General features: G+C 39.4%; 1 protein-coding gene across 1 annotated transcript in view; it reads left to right on the forward strand.

The window, feature by feature from the left end:
* Positions 1-15,304, forward strand: part of TAOK1 (TAO kinase 1) — an 84,156-nt gene extending 68,852 nt beyond the window's left edge. The window contains exons 16-20 of the mRNA XM_058676621.1: positions 326-529; positions 4,165-4,404; positions 6,921-7,133; positions 8,186-8,368; positions 10,947-15,304. Of these exons, the coding sequence (XP_058532604.1) occupies positions 326-529; positions 4,165-4,404; positions 6,921-7,133; positions 8,186-8,368; positions 10,947-11,408 (1,302 nt within the window). The 3' untranslated portion in view covers positions 11,409-15,304. The remainder of the gene's footprint in view (positions 1-325; positions 530-4,164; positions 4,405-6,920; positions 7,134-8,185; positions 8,369-10,946) is intronic.
* Positions 15,305-15,359: the final 55 nt, after the last annotated feature.

Raw genomic sequence — 15,359 nt, forward strand, 5'->3', positions numbered from 1 at the left:
AAGTGAGGCTGCCAGGATTAGAACTGGAACCCATATGGGATCATGGCATATGCAAGGCAAAGACTTTAGGCACTAGGCTATCGCTCCAGGCCCATGTTTTATTTTTTTAGCAAATTATTGTGTGCTTTGCAGCTAGGAGCCATCAGAAATGTAGAAAAGTATGTGTTTTTTCTAGGTATATGTCTCTTTCCCTGCCTGTTACATGGATAACTCAACCTTACCTTCTCTATCTGAACATTACAGAGAAAATGTAATCACCACTTTTACTTAAGTTCACCAGATGTTTTTCTAGCTTTTGTATTAAATATTTTTTATGTGCTTGCAGGAGTTGAATGAAAACCAGAGTACTCCCAAAAAAGAAAAGCAAGAGTGGCTTTCCAAACAGAAGGAAAATATACAGCATTTCCAAGCAGAAGAAGAAGCTAACCTTCTTCGACGTCAGCGGCAATATCTAGAGCTGGAATGCCGTCGCTTCAAAAGAAGAATGTTACTTGGGCGTCATAACTTAGAGCAAGACCTTGTCAGGGAGGTACGTTTGAATGACTTGAAATTTTAAATGTTTCATCAATGTAATTTTTTTTTAAAAGTTTGAATTTTATAGTACAACTGCATAGGGTCTAGGATTTCCCTATCCCCTCCCCAAATTCTTTCCTCCCGACTAATTTTTCCCCATATTATTACAATAATGTAGTCCTTCATAAGCAATCATAAGTCCATCATTCTGTTACTTAAGTATGTCCTCACATTGCTGGTACATACAGTGCCAGACAGTCCAGCATCCTATTATCAAGATATATCCAACAGTTTCACTGGCAGTCCTTCTTGGGTTTGGAAGTAGAGATACATACTTTGGGCCCAGCACAGTGGCCTAGCGACCAAAGTCCTCGCCTTGAACACACCGGGATCCCATATGCACCCGGTTCTAATCCCAGCAGCTCCAATTCCCATCCAGCTCCCTGCTTGTGGCCTGGGAAAGCAGTCGAGGACGGCCCAAAGCCTTGGGATCCTGCACCCCTGTGGGAGACCTGGAGGAAGTTCCTGGCTCCTGGCTTCGGATCGCAAAGCACCGGCCATTGCGGTCACTTGGGGAATGAATCATCGGATGGAAGATCTTTCTCTGTGTCTCTCCTCCTCTCTGCATATCTGACTTTCCAATAAAAATAAAACAAATCTTTAAAAAAAAAGAGAGAGATACATACTTCATTGTATTTTCACATCTGGATATGATAGTCTGTATTACTCCATCACTATACATTCCCTTAAATGAGAAGCCATGAAACAAAGTCAGCAGCAGGAATGAAGTTAAAAGAAAAAATATACAGCACCATGAATTTAAGTAACTTGCTACTGAATAGCCAATGTGTCGATGAAGAAATGAAAAAACACAAAAGCTTCTTGGGTAAAATGATGCTACAGTGAAAAATTTGATAAGAAAAAGAAACTATTTCAAAAAAATGAAAATAAAAACAAAAATATCAGAACACATGGGCTGCAGCAAAAACCATATGGAAAGCGTTTTTAATTTTAGAATTTTCATGAAGGCTGCTTTATATCAGAGAGAACGTGGTATTTATCCTTTTGGGATTGACTTATTTCACTGAGAATACTGGTCTCTAGTTGGGACCATCTAGTTGCCAATGATATTATAAAGTCTTTTTAATGGCTGAGTTATCAATGTAATCTTTGTTGAAAATATGCCAGTCGTGTTATAGTCTATCTTATTTTTATTCCAATGTCACCTCCTCAGAAATTCCTTTCCTGACTTCCAGATGCTTTTACTTTCAAATATTCTTCTTTGGGCTTTCTCAAATACAATTACAGATATACTTTTGTCACAATATAGTGGAAGTTGTATAAGGTTGGAGACAATATTAATGAACTTTTTTATATCCCTACTCTCTGACTTGTCATATATTCAGTAAATATTTACCAAATTTCTATGAATGGAATAAATAATTTTTAATATAAGAAAATCAATTGGGCAAACTTTGCTTCATTCAACTGCACTTTGTTCCATGAAATAGGTGTTGCCATTTGACACATTTTTATAACTATATTGTATAATTAAGCAAATGTAGAAATTCTCATACCAGGAAATGTAATTTTCTTTATGATCTGGATACCTGTGAGCATAAATTTATTGTCAAGTTGGGGTTAAAATAAGTTTGCAATATGGTATAATTATGGAAATTATTAGTAAAGAAATTCAGATTGGAATTTTTTTTTTTTTAATTTGTTGAATTTTATTGCAAAGTCAGATATACAGAGAGAGAGACACAGAGAAAGATCTTCCATCCGATGATTCATTCCCCAAGTGACCGACCGCAATGGCCGGTGCTTTGCGATCTGGAGCCAGGAGCCAGGAACTTCCTCCAGGTCTCCCACAGGGGTGCAGGATCCCAAGGCTTTGGGCCGTCCTCGACTGCTTTCCCAGGCCACAAGCAGGGAGCTGGATGGGAAGCGGGGCTGCCAGGATTAGAACCGGGTGCATATGGGATCCCGGTGTGTTCAAGGCGAGGACTTTGGTCGCTAAGGGCCACTGCACCAGGGCCTAGATTGGAATTTGTATCAATTAGAAACATTTATAGGTTTGATAACATCCAGATAACATGCCATGTTAATGGTATGGGTTAATTTATACTATTGCGAAGAACATAAATTGATATTCCACATTGGGAGTGTGAATTAGCAGCAGCTTTTATAATGTAATATGCTGCTATGCTTTTAACATCAAATTCATTTTTTGAATCCTGTACTGCAGAAATAACATGTTCATATGATTCCATCCAAATAACATGAGTGTGGCTAGATATGTATTTATGTAACGTAGGTATGTGTTTATTTTCCTTGTGTAAGTAAATAATGGATGGCGGGCAGAGGAAGGAGGAGAAATAGAAAGAGCTCTGGCAGGGGCCCAGCGCAATAGCCCAGCAGCTGAAGTCCTCGCCTTACACGCGCTGGGATCCCATATCCATGCCGGTTCTAATCCCCGCAGCTCCACTTCCCATCCAGCTCCCTGCTTATGGCTTGGGAAAGCAGTCGAGGATGACCCAAAGCCTTAGGACCCTGCACCCATGTGGGAGACCCGGAAGAAGCTCCTGGCTTCAGATTGGCTCAGCTCCAACCATTGCGGTCACTTGGGGAGTGAATCAGCAGATGGAAGATCTTCTCGGTCTCTTCTCCTCTCTGTATATCTGACTTTCCAATAAAAATAAATCTTAAAAAAAGAAAGATCTCTGGCAGAACTACTCCAACAGAATAATGAAGAGAGGGGGCTTCTTTTTTTTTTTAATTTATTATAAATAATACATATTTATTAAAAAATGGGAGGGGGCTTCTAAAAGGAAACCATAGAAGATGAAGCTGTTGGTAAATATTTCAGATCTGAAGGCCACCCTGTATTAAAAAAATGCCAGTAGGGTCCGGTGCAATGACTCAGTTGGCTGAGTCTTCACCTTGCAAGCACTTAGATCCCATATGTCTCCCAGTTTGTGTCCCGGCTGCTCCACTTATCCAGCTCTCTGCTTGTGACCTGGGAAAGCAATAAAGGATGGCCCAAAGCCTTGGGGCCCTACACTCACTTGGGAGACCTGGAAGATGCTCCTGGCTTCAGACTGGCTCATTAAGTGCCCATATGAAATGCTAGTACTTGCAGCTATAGGATTAGCTTATTGAGCCAGGATATCTGCTTTTTTTTTTTTTTTTAAGATTTATTTTTATTACAAAGTCAGATATACAGAGAGGAGGAGAGACAGAGAGGAAGATCTTCCGTCCGATGATTCACTCCCCAAGTGAGCCGCAACGGGCCAGTGCTTTGCCGATCCGATGCCGGGAACCAGGAACCTCTTCCAGGTCTCCCACGCGGGTGCAGGGTCCCAAAGCATTGGGCCATCCTTGACTGCTTTCCCAGGCCACAAGCAGGGAGCTGGATGGGAAGTGGAGCTGCCGGGATTAGAACCGGTGCCCGTATGGGATCCCGGGGCGTTCAAGGCGAGGACTTTGGTCGCTAGGCCGCGCCTCCGGGCCCATGATATCTGCTTTTAATATATACTGTTGAATCAAAGAATTAATTACATGTGTCTTCTCATTCTGTTACCTAGGATTTTTTGTTTCTAGCATTGTATAGCAATTAATTATATCCTTTTTTTGTGTGTTATGGTTTAGGAGTTAAATAAAAGACAGACTCAGAAGGACTTGGAGCATGCCATGCTTCTGCGACAACATGAATCAATGCAAGAACTGGAGTTCCGCCACCTCAATACAATTCAGAAGATGCGCTGTGAGTTGATCAGATTGCAACATCAGACTGAGCTCACTAACCAGCTGGAATATAATAAACGAAGGGAAAGAGAACTAAGGCGGAAACATGTCATGGAGGTTCGACAACAGCCTAAGAGTTTGAAGGTATATTTTGCCTGACCTGCTTGTTTACTTGTTTTAGCGTGAAAGACAAAGAGAATGAGCAACAGTTTGTTTTGTTTTGTTTTGTTTGGTCTGGTAATTCACTTTCCCAAAAAGCCACACTAGGAAGAGCTTGAGCAGATCCAAGCCAGAAGCCTAGAATTCCGTCTAGGTACCCCAAGGGGTGACAGGCACTAACCACTTGCACCATTACTGCTGCCTACCTGAACATGCATTAGCAGGAAGCTGGAATCGGAAGCAGAGCTAAGACTTGAATTCAGGCACTTGAGAAGTGATGCTTGGCACTATTGTGCCAAATCCCACACCAATCCTAAGCTTCTTTACAGAGGGAAAATGAATCAAAAGGCATCCATGTTAGCAGGAAATGTCTACGACATATGTCTAATTATCAAAAAATTGAGAGAGTGTTTTATTTGGATGGTTGTAATATGGAATACTTGTCATTGCAATTTTGCTTATATTTTTCATCATCATGCAATGAAATAGCAAAAATTTAACTACAAGGAATGCTGTTAAATAATCAAATAAGTTTTTAACTTAAATATTTGAAGTGAAATCACCTGAGTATTAATAAGCAAAAACAAAAATAGTGAATATATATATAGGCTGTCATTAGTGACAGGACCTCATTGATTCCTACATGTCTGTACATTTTATTCCTCTTTAATTCAGTAAGGTCCACATCCCACAATATTAATTAAACCCCTCTCTGTCCCTGCCAATCCTTTTCAAATTGATACTCGAACTATCAAATTGCTCTTTTTTAAGTCCAGTGTGATGACTCAATGGCTAAATCCTTACATTGCAAGTGTTGAGATCCTACATGGCCACCAGTTTGTGTACGAGCTGTTCCACTTGTGTAGGAAATCAGGAAGAAGCTCCTGGCTCCTGTTTCAGATTGGCTCAGCTCTGGGTCCTGCAGGCATTTGGGGCGTTTCTGTTTCTCTGTTCTCTGTAGAATCTGTTCTGTCTTTCCATTAAATGTATGTATATATATATTCCTTTTAAAAATGCTCTTTGTTTTTTTCTGGAAAGCTGTGTGGGAGTAAAGAGCAATTCATATGTGTATTAGAAATATGACCAAACCTGTAAGATACAGTACATGTGATGATACTATTTTGCCAGGACACCAATCCCTTCAAAGCTTTAAATTGGGGAAGAAGCTTTAATTTACATGCTTAAATGTTTTGATTAGGATTTGGAATGGGACTTGCTTTTTCTGTGGAATGAATTGTATAAGATTGCCTTCAGCTGCCATCCACATGGAGCTTTGTCCATGTTAAATAAGTGGAAATAATTGTAGCTTATTTACATCTTGCTTTCACTTAAGTCAGACGTTGAGAGGTATAGTTTATTATCGGCAAAAGTGTTCATCTTACTCTTATTAAATAATTTCTCATAAGTTTTTTGTCATTGGGCAGTAGTAGGAAATCATTACAGTTCTCTTGGCATACATGAAAACACAGTCATGGGCTGGCATTGTGTAGCAGTGGCCTGCCAGTGCTGCACCCAGTACTGGAATGCCTGTTCAGATCCCAGCAGCTCCATGTCCAAGCTAGCTCACTGCCAACGTACCTGGGAAGGCAGTGGAAGATGGCCTGAGTGCTTGGACCCAAATGGAGTTGCCAGCTGCTAGCTTCAGCCAGGCCCAAAACTGATCAACTTGGCCATTTGCGGGTGAGTCAGCAGGTAGAAGATTTACCTTCTCACCTCTTACTTTGCCTTTTAAATAGTTTTTTTAAAAAAACAAGTACCAACATTTAAATTTACAAACAGCTAGCTGGATGGGAAGTGAGGCTGCCAGGATTAGAACTGGCACCCATATAGGATCCTGGTGCGTTCAAGGCAAGGACTTTAGCTGCTAGGCTACTAAACGGGGCCTAATTATTTTAAAAGAAAAATTAAATTGTCGGTATTTCAGATAAAAAGCAAAGGTGCTTGCTTTTTTTCTTAAGATATATTTGTTTACTTGAAAGACAGTAAAGAGTTTAGATCTTCTATTCTGCTAGTTCATTCTCCAAATTGCACCATGAGCCATCTGGAGCTCAGCCAACCTTTAGCCAGGAGCTAGGAACTCCATCCTGGTCTCCCTCAAGGGTGGTAGACTCAAGCTTTTGGGCCATCCTCCAGTTCCTTCACAGTCACGTTAGAGAGAGGTCGAGGATATAAGCAGATCCAGCTCTCTGTCTATGGCCTGGGAAGGCAGTAGAGGATGGCCCACGTATTTGGGAACCTGCACCCAAAAAAGAGACCCAGAAGAAGCTCTTAGCTCCCAGCTTTGGGTCCGGTCAGTTCTGTCCATTCCGGCCATTTGAGAAGTGGACCAGCAGATGGGAGACCTTTCTGTCTTTTCTTCTGTCTGTAAATCTGCCTTGCAAATAAAAGCAAATCTGTAGTAAGTCTTGTGATAAATGTTTTTTTGTTCTATGTTCTACTGCTACGGAATTTTTGTTTTAAAGATGTGTATGGATATTAAACTCGTATCTTTTTTCCTCTAGTCTAAAGAACTCCAAATAAAAAAGCAATTTCAGGATACCTGCAAAATCCAAACCAGACAGTACAAAGCGTTAAGAAATCATCTGCTGGAGACTACACCAAAGAGTGAGCACAAAGCTGTTCTAAAGAGGCTCAAGGAGGAGCAGACCCGGAAGTTAGCCATCTTGGCTGAGCAGTATGATCACAGTATTAATGAAATGCTGTCTACACAAGCTGTGAGTTTGCTTTATTCAAAGAAAACAAACTTAATGTCCTTTTACTTCAATCACCTGAATGAAATCCCAGAAAGTAAAATGTTAGTTGTAAGTGCCATCTCTGTTACAACTTGGGATGTAGTGGTGGTGGTGGTTCAATAGTATTCTTTCTCTCAGCATTGCCTGGAATTGTCATGCTACATGCAGAGTTCTTACTAATGTGTTTACATAGGAGATTCTGAATTGACTCTCTGCTAATACAGATCTTAATTTTTTAAGACTGGAGCAACAAATTTGGTAAGTGGTGGTCAAAAATTAGTACTACAGTTGGGAACTCAAGTGATTTTGTTTAAATGCAAATATGGGGCCCAGCGCTATAGCGTAGTGGTTAAAGTCCTCACCTTGCTCGCGCCAGGATCCCATGTAGGCGCCCCACTTCCCATCCAGCTCCCTGCTTGTGGCCTGGGAAAGCAGTCCAGGATGACCCAAAGTCTTGGGACCCTGCACCAGCGTGGGAGACCCGGAAGGGCTCCTGGCTCCTGGCTTTGGATCAGCTCAGCTCCAGCTATTGCGGCCACATGAGGAGTGAACCATCGGATGGAGGATCTTCCTCTCTGTCTCTCCTCCTCTCTGTATATTTGCTTTTTCAATAAAAATAAATAAATCTTAAAAAAAATAAATGCAAATATGAAATATTTTGTATATACGAGTTGTATAAACTTTTTGTTAAACAACTAAAAACTAAATACTTCAGGCATTGCAGGCCAGGCAGCAAAAAAAAAAAAGGGGGGGTGCTACATGGATTTGGTCTCTAAACTTGAGTCTTCTGGTTGCTGTTCTATAGTTATTTCTACTAGGGAAGAAGGGAGATATTTAGAGTTCTGTGTTACCTAGCCATAATCTAGGATTTCCTTAGGAAAAGTGTGATTATTCACGTTTGCTCCAAAGCATATATTAGCTTTGTCTTCATAATGCTGTCATTGAATTTGGTATCCTCTACTGTCACTGGTTCCTGTTTCTATTGTTCCTGAATAGAGAACTCACAGTAGGTTATCTTTTTCTTTGTCTCTCAGCTACGTTTGGACGAAGCACAGGAAGCAGAGTGCCAGGTTTTGAAGATGCAGCTGCAGCAGGAACTGGAGCTGTTGAATGCATATCAGAGCAAAATCAAGATGCAAGCTGAGGCACAACATGATCGAGAACTTCGGGAGCTTGAACAGAGAGTCTCCCTCCGCAGGGCACTCTTAGAACAAAAGGTATACATAAGAGAAGGAAGATCATTGTTCCAATAGTTGCTTCTATTAAAAAAATTTATAAGCTGTTTTATATGGACGGGTTGCATTAGATTACTGTTTACTGTGTTTCATTAATATCAGTTTGGTGGAGGGTTTTTTTTTTCCCCTTAAAATTATTGGCTCATTATGAGCCTTACAGTTGTTGAGTTCTAAAAATGAAGGGGATATAATTAAGTAGTAATTGTTAAAGACAGAATGTGATTATGTGAATTGTGAAAGTAGCAGTTCTGATTCTGTGTTCTTCATTTTTTTGTATACCTAGCTCTGTGTAAGGAGTTTGAAGAAAGATTTGAAAGTGAAGAAAAAGAGTTGCAGTAATACCTGGGAGAGGCAGGGACAAAAGATCAGGAATATCTGAAACTGTACAGATAGGTGAAAGATTACTGAGGCACACAGGGTAGGTAGAACCAGTTCCAAACAGATGGAAAGTCAGGCTGAAACAATTGTTACTTCTACAAGCATTTTTACTTCTTTGTCAGATATATTAGAGAATAGAACTGAAGCCCACAAATTCATTTCCATTCTTCAGAATGCTGAAGCAAGAAAAAGAAATAGAGAATTTGTATGGCACACTTGAATCCGAGTTGGGGAAAGAGTGAAGGATATTACAAGGCCATAGGCCTGTAGATTTTCCTCTGTTTCCATAGCTTTTGCAATAAAAATAGAAGATATTATCAAATTTCAAAGTGTGATTTTTTTAAAAAATCCATGTAGAGTCTGACACAGTGACCCAAACAGGCTGTTCCTCAGCCTATGGCGCCTGCAACATCCTGTATGGGTGCTGGTTCAAGTCCCAGCTGCTCCTCTTCAGATCCAGCTCTCTACTTACAGTCTGGAAAAGCAGCAGAGGATGGCTCAAGTCCTTGGTCCTCTGCACCCTCTTGGGAGATATATACGAGGCTGTTGGCTCCAGGCTCCAAGTCAGCTCGGTTGGAACCATTTGAGAAGTGAACCAACAGATGAAAGATATCTCTCCTTTCTCTGTAACTCTTTCAAATAATTAATAAATAAATCTTTAAAAAAGGAAAAAAGATTGGCAGAGTTACAGAGACTCAGAAATCGTCTGTCTACTGGTTCACGCCCCAAACGACCACAACAGTCATAGCTGAGCTAAGCCAAAGCTGGGAGCCAGGAGATTCCTAAATATCTTCCATATGGAGTCTGGGACCCAAGGATTTGGTCCATCTTCTACCTCCACTGCCTTCCTAGTTCATAGCAGAAATGGAGCAGCCAGACATGAACTGGAGCCCTTTAATACTTTTTTCTTTCTGTCTTTAATACTTTCTCATTTGCCTGTAAAAAGCTATGTTAAGTATATTTCTCATTTAAGATGGCAAGTATAGAAATATTTACATTTTGGGAAATATGTGTATTTTGTCCCTAGATTTTCTGAGTTGCTTGATTCCAACTTTTGTATTTAAAATTCAATCTGAAGTATTTCTTTTGCTTCCAAATCACCACCGGAAGAAAAACTTACATAAATATTTCAGGAGTAGTACTGAGAAATATTGTGTGGTTGGGAACCAGCATTGTGGCACCGCAGGTTAAGCAACTGCTCTGATGCTGACCACCCATTATGAGCTCAGGTTTGAGCCCTGGCTGCTCCGCTTACCATCCAACTCTTTGCTGATGAAACCTTAGGCCCCTGTTACTAATGTGGGAGACCAGAATGGAGTTGCAGGTTCCTGGCTTCAGCCTGACCCAGCCCTGGACATTTTGTGACCATATGAAGAGGGAATCAGTACATGGAATCTCTCTGTCACCCTTTTTCTCTGTAACTCTGCCCTTCGAACAAATGGTGTAAATATCTGTGTGTGTGTGTGTGTGTGTGTGTGTGTGTGTGTGCGTGTGTGTGTGTGTGTGTACAAGTGAAGGTGATTATTATTTTAGCTCCATCTAGTGGTTCAGAGTTAAATAGTGCTAATTGGCATAGTTGCTCTTGATGTATGAACCAAAGCCTACATATTTCATAAAGCCTGGTAAAGTGTAGGAGTGAAGCCAGTTCCCACTGTGAAGTTGCACTGCTAGCCTTCTTGGAAAGTAATCAGAAGAGAAACGTATTGAACAATAAAAGTGTTAATTATTGTGGCTAGGATGATGGTATAACAAGTTAATCCTCCACCTGTAGTGCCGGCATCCCACATGGGCACCATTTCATATCTTGGTTCTCCATTTCCCATCCATCTCTCTGTTTATATAAACCTGGGAAAGCAGCAAAGGAAGGCCCAAATCCTTGGGTCCCTGAACCCATGTGGGAGACCCAGAAGAAGCTCCTGGCTGCTGTTGTATCTGTTTTGAGAGTGAACCACCAGATGGAAGATCTCTCCTTTTCTGTTACTCTTCCTTTTAACTAAAAATAAGTAAATCTTTAAAAAAGAAAGATCAATGATGTATGATTCCTACCATGTATCGCTTTTGATTTTAAATGTATATCCATACAATAGCCACTTTAAAGCTGAATAATTGTTACTTCCTCAGTTTATAACTTCTAAAAAGTAATTGTGCTTTCTTTTTCCTTGTCACACCTAATCCCCAACAGATTGAAGAAGAAATGTTGGCTTTGCAGAATGAACGCACAGAAAGAATACGAAGCTTGTTAGAACGTCAAGCCAGAGAAATTGAAGCTTTTGACTCTGAAAGCATGAGACTAGGTTTTAGTAACATGGTTCTTTCTAATCTCTCTCCTGAGGCATTCAGCCACAGCTACCCTGGAGCTTCTAGTTGGTCTCATAATCCTACTGGGGGTCCAGGACCTCATTGGGGTCATCCCATGGGTGGCCCACCACAAGCTTGGGGGCATCCAATGCAAGGTGGACCCCAGCCATGGGGTCACCCCTCGGGGCCAATACAAGGGGTACCTCGAGGTAGCAGTATGGGAGTCCGCAATAGCCCCCAGGCTCTGAGGCGGACAGCTTCTGGGGGACGGACGGAGCAGGGCATGAGCAGAAGCACGAGTGTCACTTCACAAATATCCAATGGGTCACATATGTCTTATACATAACTTAATAATTAAGTGGCAATTCCGCTGGAGCTGTCTGCCAAAAGAAACTGCCTACAGACATCGTCACAGCAGCCGCCTCACTTGGGTACTGTGGTGAGGAGCTGAGTGCATATGGTATATTTTATTCATTTTTGTAAAACATTCTGTTTTTGTGTTTACTAATTGGGATGTCATAGTATTTGGCTGCCGGGTTTTGTTTTGGTTTTTAAGCTTTTGGGGAAATTTTGGAAAGGGGAATTAATATTAAATATGTAAGTGTGTGAGTATGTTTACACACACACACACACACACATACACACGTCTCATGCATGTGGTAAAAAGAAATTGGCTACATAGGGGATATTTTCTGAATACTGCAAAAAGTGAACTATGGCAAAAGGAAATTTATGAAAATATCTAAAGCCTTTCTATTTATCCCAAGTTTTTATGAGCCACTCAACAGCAGGCAGCAATTGCTGAATAATTTATTATGGAACATCTCTGCATCCCCTCACCAGTGTAATTTCTTTGTTAAATTGACTTGATTTCTCAGCCTCATTTGGAGTTAAAAAAAAAAAAAAAAGAAATCCATGAACACTAAAGGATTGCACTGAGTTTTTCAGATGGTGGAAACAACTTAGTTCCTTTTTGAATGCTTTATAGATGTGTCAGTGGTTTTTTACCATTCAGTTGTTCCTTTTTTTGTGTTACAGTAAGATGTGAGTGATTAAGGAGATCACAAGTTGCATGGAAAGTATATTAGCAAACCAGTGAACTTTCAAGGGGAAAGACCAGAAGGGTGATAAGAGGGGTTTTGGAAACTTCATATGTGGAAATGTCTGATGTGTGAGTGACAATATGAAACCTAATATCCTGACGTTTTGTTGCTTATACTGTGATGTGTCATCCTAGCTAAGCTCTATAACCCCCAAGACCCCAGACAGTACTTTTGCTTTGTAAGAAACAGACACACAGCCAATGTAAATCAAATGCCAGAGGCATTTGAAAGATGCCATATTTGCAGACTGCCATGTATTGAAATTCTCATCACACTACTTCAGTGTAATTTGTTTATCCCCTTTGGCTTATGGGATTTCCTGTTTACAAGTAGAATAGCCAATTATTTAAATGTTTAGTTGCCATAGTGAACCAGGAGTCACTGAGCCAATGACTTTACCAGCTGCTGACTAATCTTCATCACCACTGTAGATTTTTGCTGCATGTGCAGGTCCTCTTTTGTGTTTGTTGGTTTTTTGTTGTTTTTTTTTTTTTTTCTTCTTCTTTTTGCTATTTTTGTTGCTGCAGTACTTTACAAACTTCTAGTTCATCGAGACTTAGTGACCATTTGGCACCATGTTAACATCATACAATAGGAAACACCACTTCCAAAAAGTCTCAAGCCTAAGTGTTAAAGTACTACTGAAAAGGAACTAGGAAGTTTGGCGAATCAAAAAGAGGCAGGGTGATGGTGGTTATCAGGATCAGGGAATCTCCTGACAAAAACTAGCATTATTTTGAGTGGGAAGGCAGCATATTTTGTTTAGTTTTGTTTTACAATGAAGGATCAACCCAATGTTGAAAGCCAGTGTTATTTGGTATTGCATTACTTGTATGGAAATTGGATTGGAGGTGGGTGGGCAGGGTGCTGTGAATCTGACTTGAAGAAAAGGGTATCCTTTCCAGTGACATATCAGAATTTCTTGCAAGTTATTTTTCTATTCCCTGCCCAGTTGTCTTGAAGAGTCCTTGCTGCTATCTCTGGATCCTGTTTTTTATATAGTCAGAGAGCTCCAAGGTTCCTCTCAATGATATTATTTAGTTAGACCAGACTAATGACCAAATAATAATCTATCCTTCTTAAAGTCTTGGTTTTTCTTAAACAAACTGTTTCCCAGGGATGTCAGTCTACTCTATGAATTCTCCCCTTAAAGTTTCTGGCATTTGATTTGAAGGTAACTGGAAGAAATATTAATATTTTAATGTAAATATTTTTAAAGCCAAGCTTACAGTGGAATTCACACAGTTTTAGAATGTTTCCAGTAGGCCCCCAAATGTACTATCCTGATGGTCATCATTCAGGTTGCCACTCTTGAGGTATACTTGAGTTAGTGAAAGGAAGGGGATTTTAGTTTTTTCCCTGTCTTTCTTGCATTCAAAAACAAGTTAATATACAGTATTTGAAATAAATTGAGTAATCTGCCTATTAGGAACAAGATATGAGAGAGCTTCACAATTAAATAATAAAATGTCCACAAGTATGATGGAATTTGATACCTTTAAAATAATTCCTCATATATCTTGTCCCTCTGTACTAAATTAATAAAACAGAGAAGCAGGTCAGTTTTACATGCAGAACTCTTTAAATCCTAAATATTACCAGTAATAAACTTTAAAATCCAGTTGTGAACTTAAGTTAGTCAAATTGGATTACCAAGCTCATTCAGAATAGTATGTATTTATATAAAAATGTGATTGAATCTTTGACTCTGGGTGTCTGTCCAGGATGGCTTTGTATCTAATTGTGTGGCAACCAGTTTTTACATAGGTCATGACTTAATACAGATTTATACTATTAAATTTTAATTAAAATATATAGTGTTTGCATAAAATGATTTAAACTAATTGGTTTGCGTGTGTTTGTAAGCTCTAACTTTTTAAGGACTCTCATATGCTAAAGATCATCACAGAGTATAATGCGCATAGCAGGAAATTGAAAAGGTTTGAGATTCCCTCAAGAAAGAGTGACCATTTTGTTAAGTATGCAAATGTCAATGTTTGATCAAATAACACTACCTCCTCCTCAGTGTTGGTTTTCACTCATTATATGTATGGTTAAGAAAACTAAAAATATGGGAAATATGTTTAGCATAAGTTATAAATGCTATATCTGGTATCCAGAACCTGGCAGTAAAAATTTCTTAATGTTTCCCCCTCTTCCCTCCCCTCCCCATTTTTTTTTTGAGTTAGCATTTAAAAAATGCAAATCCTGTCTTGAAATAAATTATCTCTAATTGGATTCTCTTCCCTTTGAATGTGTTTTTCCTTTTTATTTGAAATCAGCTCTGATTCCAAATTATAGGATCTGATAATATTGCCATTACATCCATCATGTTAGCTGAAAGCTGTGTTTTTCCTGTTTTTATTCAGAATTTCCATTTCTGTACCTAGAGATGAATAGTCCTCTATTTGAATCAGCACTCACGGAGGTAATATGCTTAGTATTCTCAGTCAAAGATTTATTGATAAATTATAGTGTTTCGCATAGTCATTCATTTTGGCTGCCTCGACATCAGGTAGATACCACTCAATCCACTGAAGAAGCTGTCTGGGTATTCCCTTCCACTCCACCAGTTTTCCCTTATCCTCTTTTGAAAAACTGAAAACTTTATGAGCATATTTTTCAGAACATAAGGCAGACTTTTGTTACTTTCTGCTGCTTCAAGTACTAAATGTCTAGCATTTTAAACTTTTAGAAAATACATTGTGTTGGACACTGGAATAATACTATTTATTTTCACCTGTGAAAACAACTTCATTATACTTGAAACAACTCCTTTGCATTTCTCCATTTGTGCCATTCACTAGTGGAAATAAATTGTATTATACCATGATCTACTGGCTTTTTAAAACTGTTTAATATGCACATTTTTGGTATAGCTATTATCATTTGTGTGTATATATTGTATATACATATGAGTGTCTATATGTGTGTAAAGATAGATGGTATAACTCATACTGTACATTTCTATCAGGGCACTTAAGGTTCTGTTTTTGTTTGGTTTTGTTATTTCAGTCCTCAGTTAAGGCAAGAATGCCTGAGTTTCTTACAAGTGAATGCTCTGGGTTGATATTTATGAGGAGGTGGTCATTAATTACAATCTTTCCTTTCTTAATTTCTGCTTAACACTTGTGTGAGTGGAGAGATAAGTTAAGCAGAATGTGGAACCATAATTTGCAATTAAGTAAAATAGT

The sequence above is a fragment of the Ochotona princeps genome, chromosome 17, assembly GCF_030435755.1.
Source record: "Ochotona princeps isolate mOchPri1 chromosome 17, mOchPri1.hap1, whole genome shotgun sequence".
NCBI lineage: Eukaryota > Metazoa > Chordata > Mammalia > Lagomorpha > Ochotonidae > Ochotona > Ochotona princeps.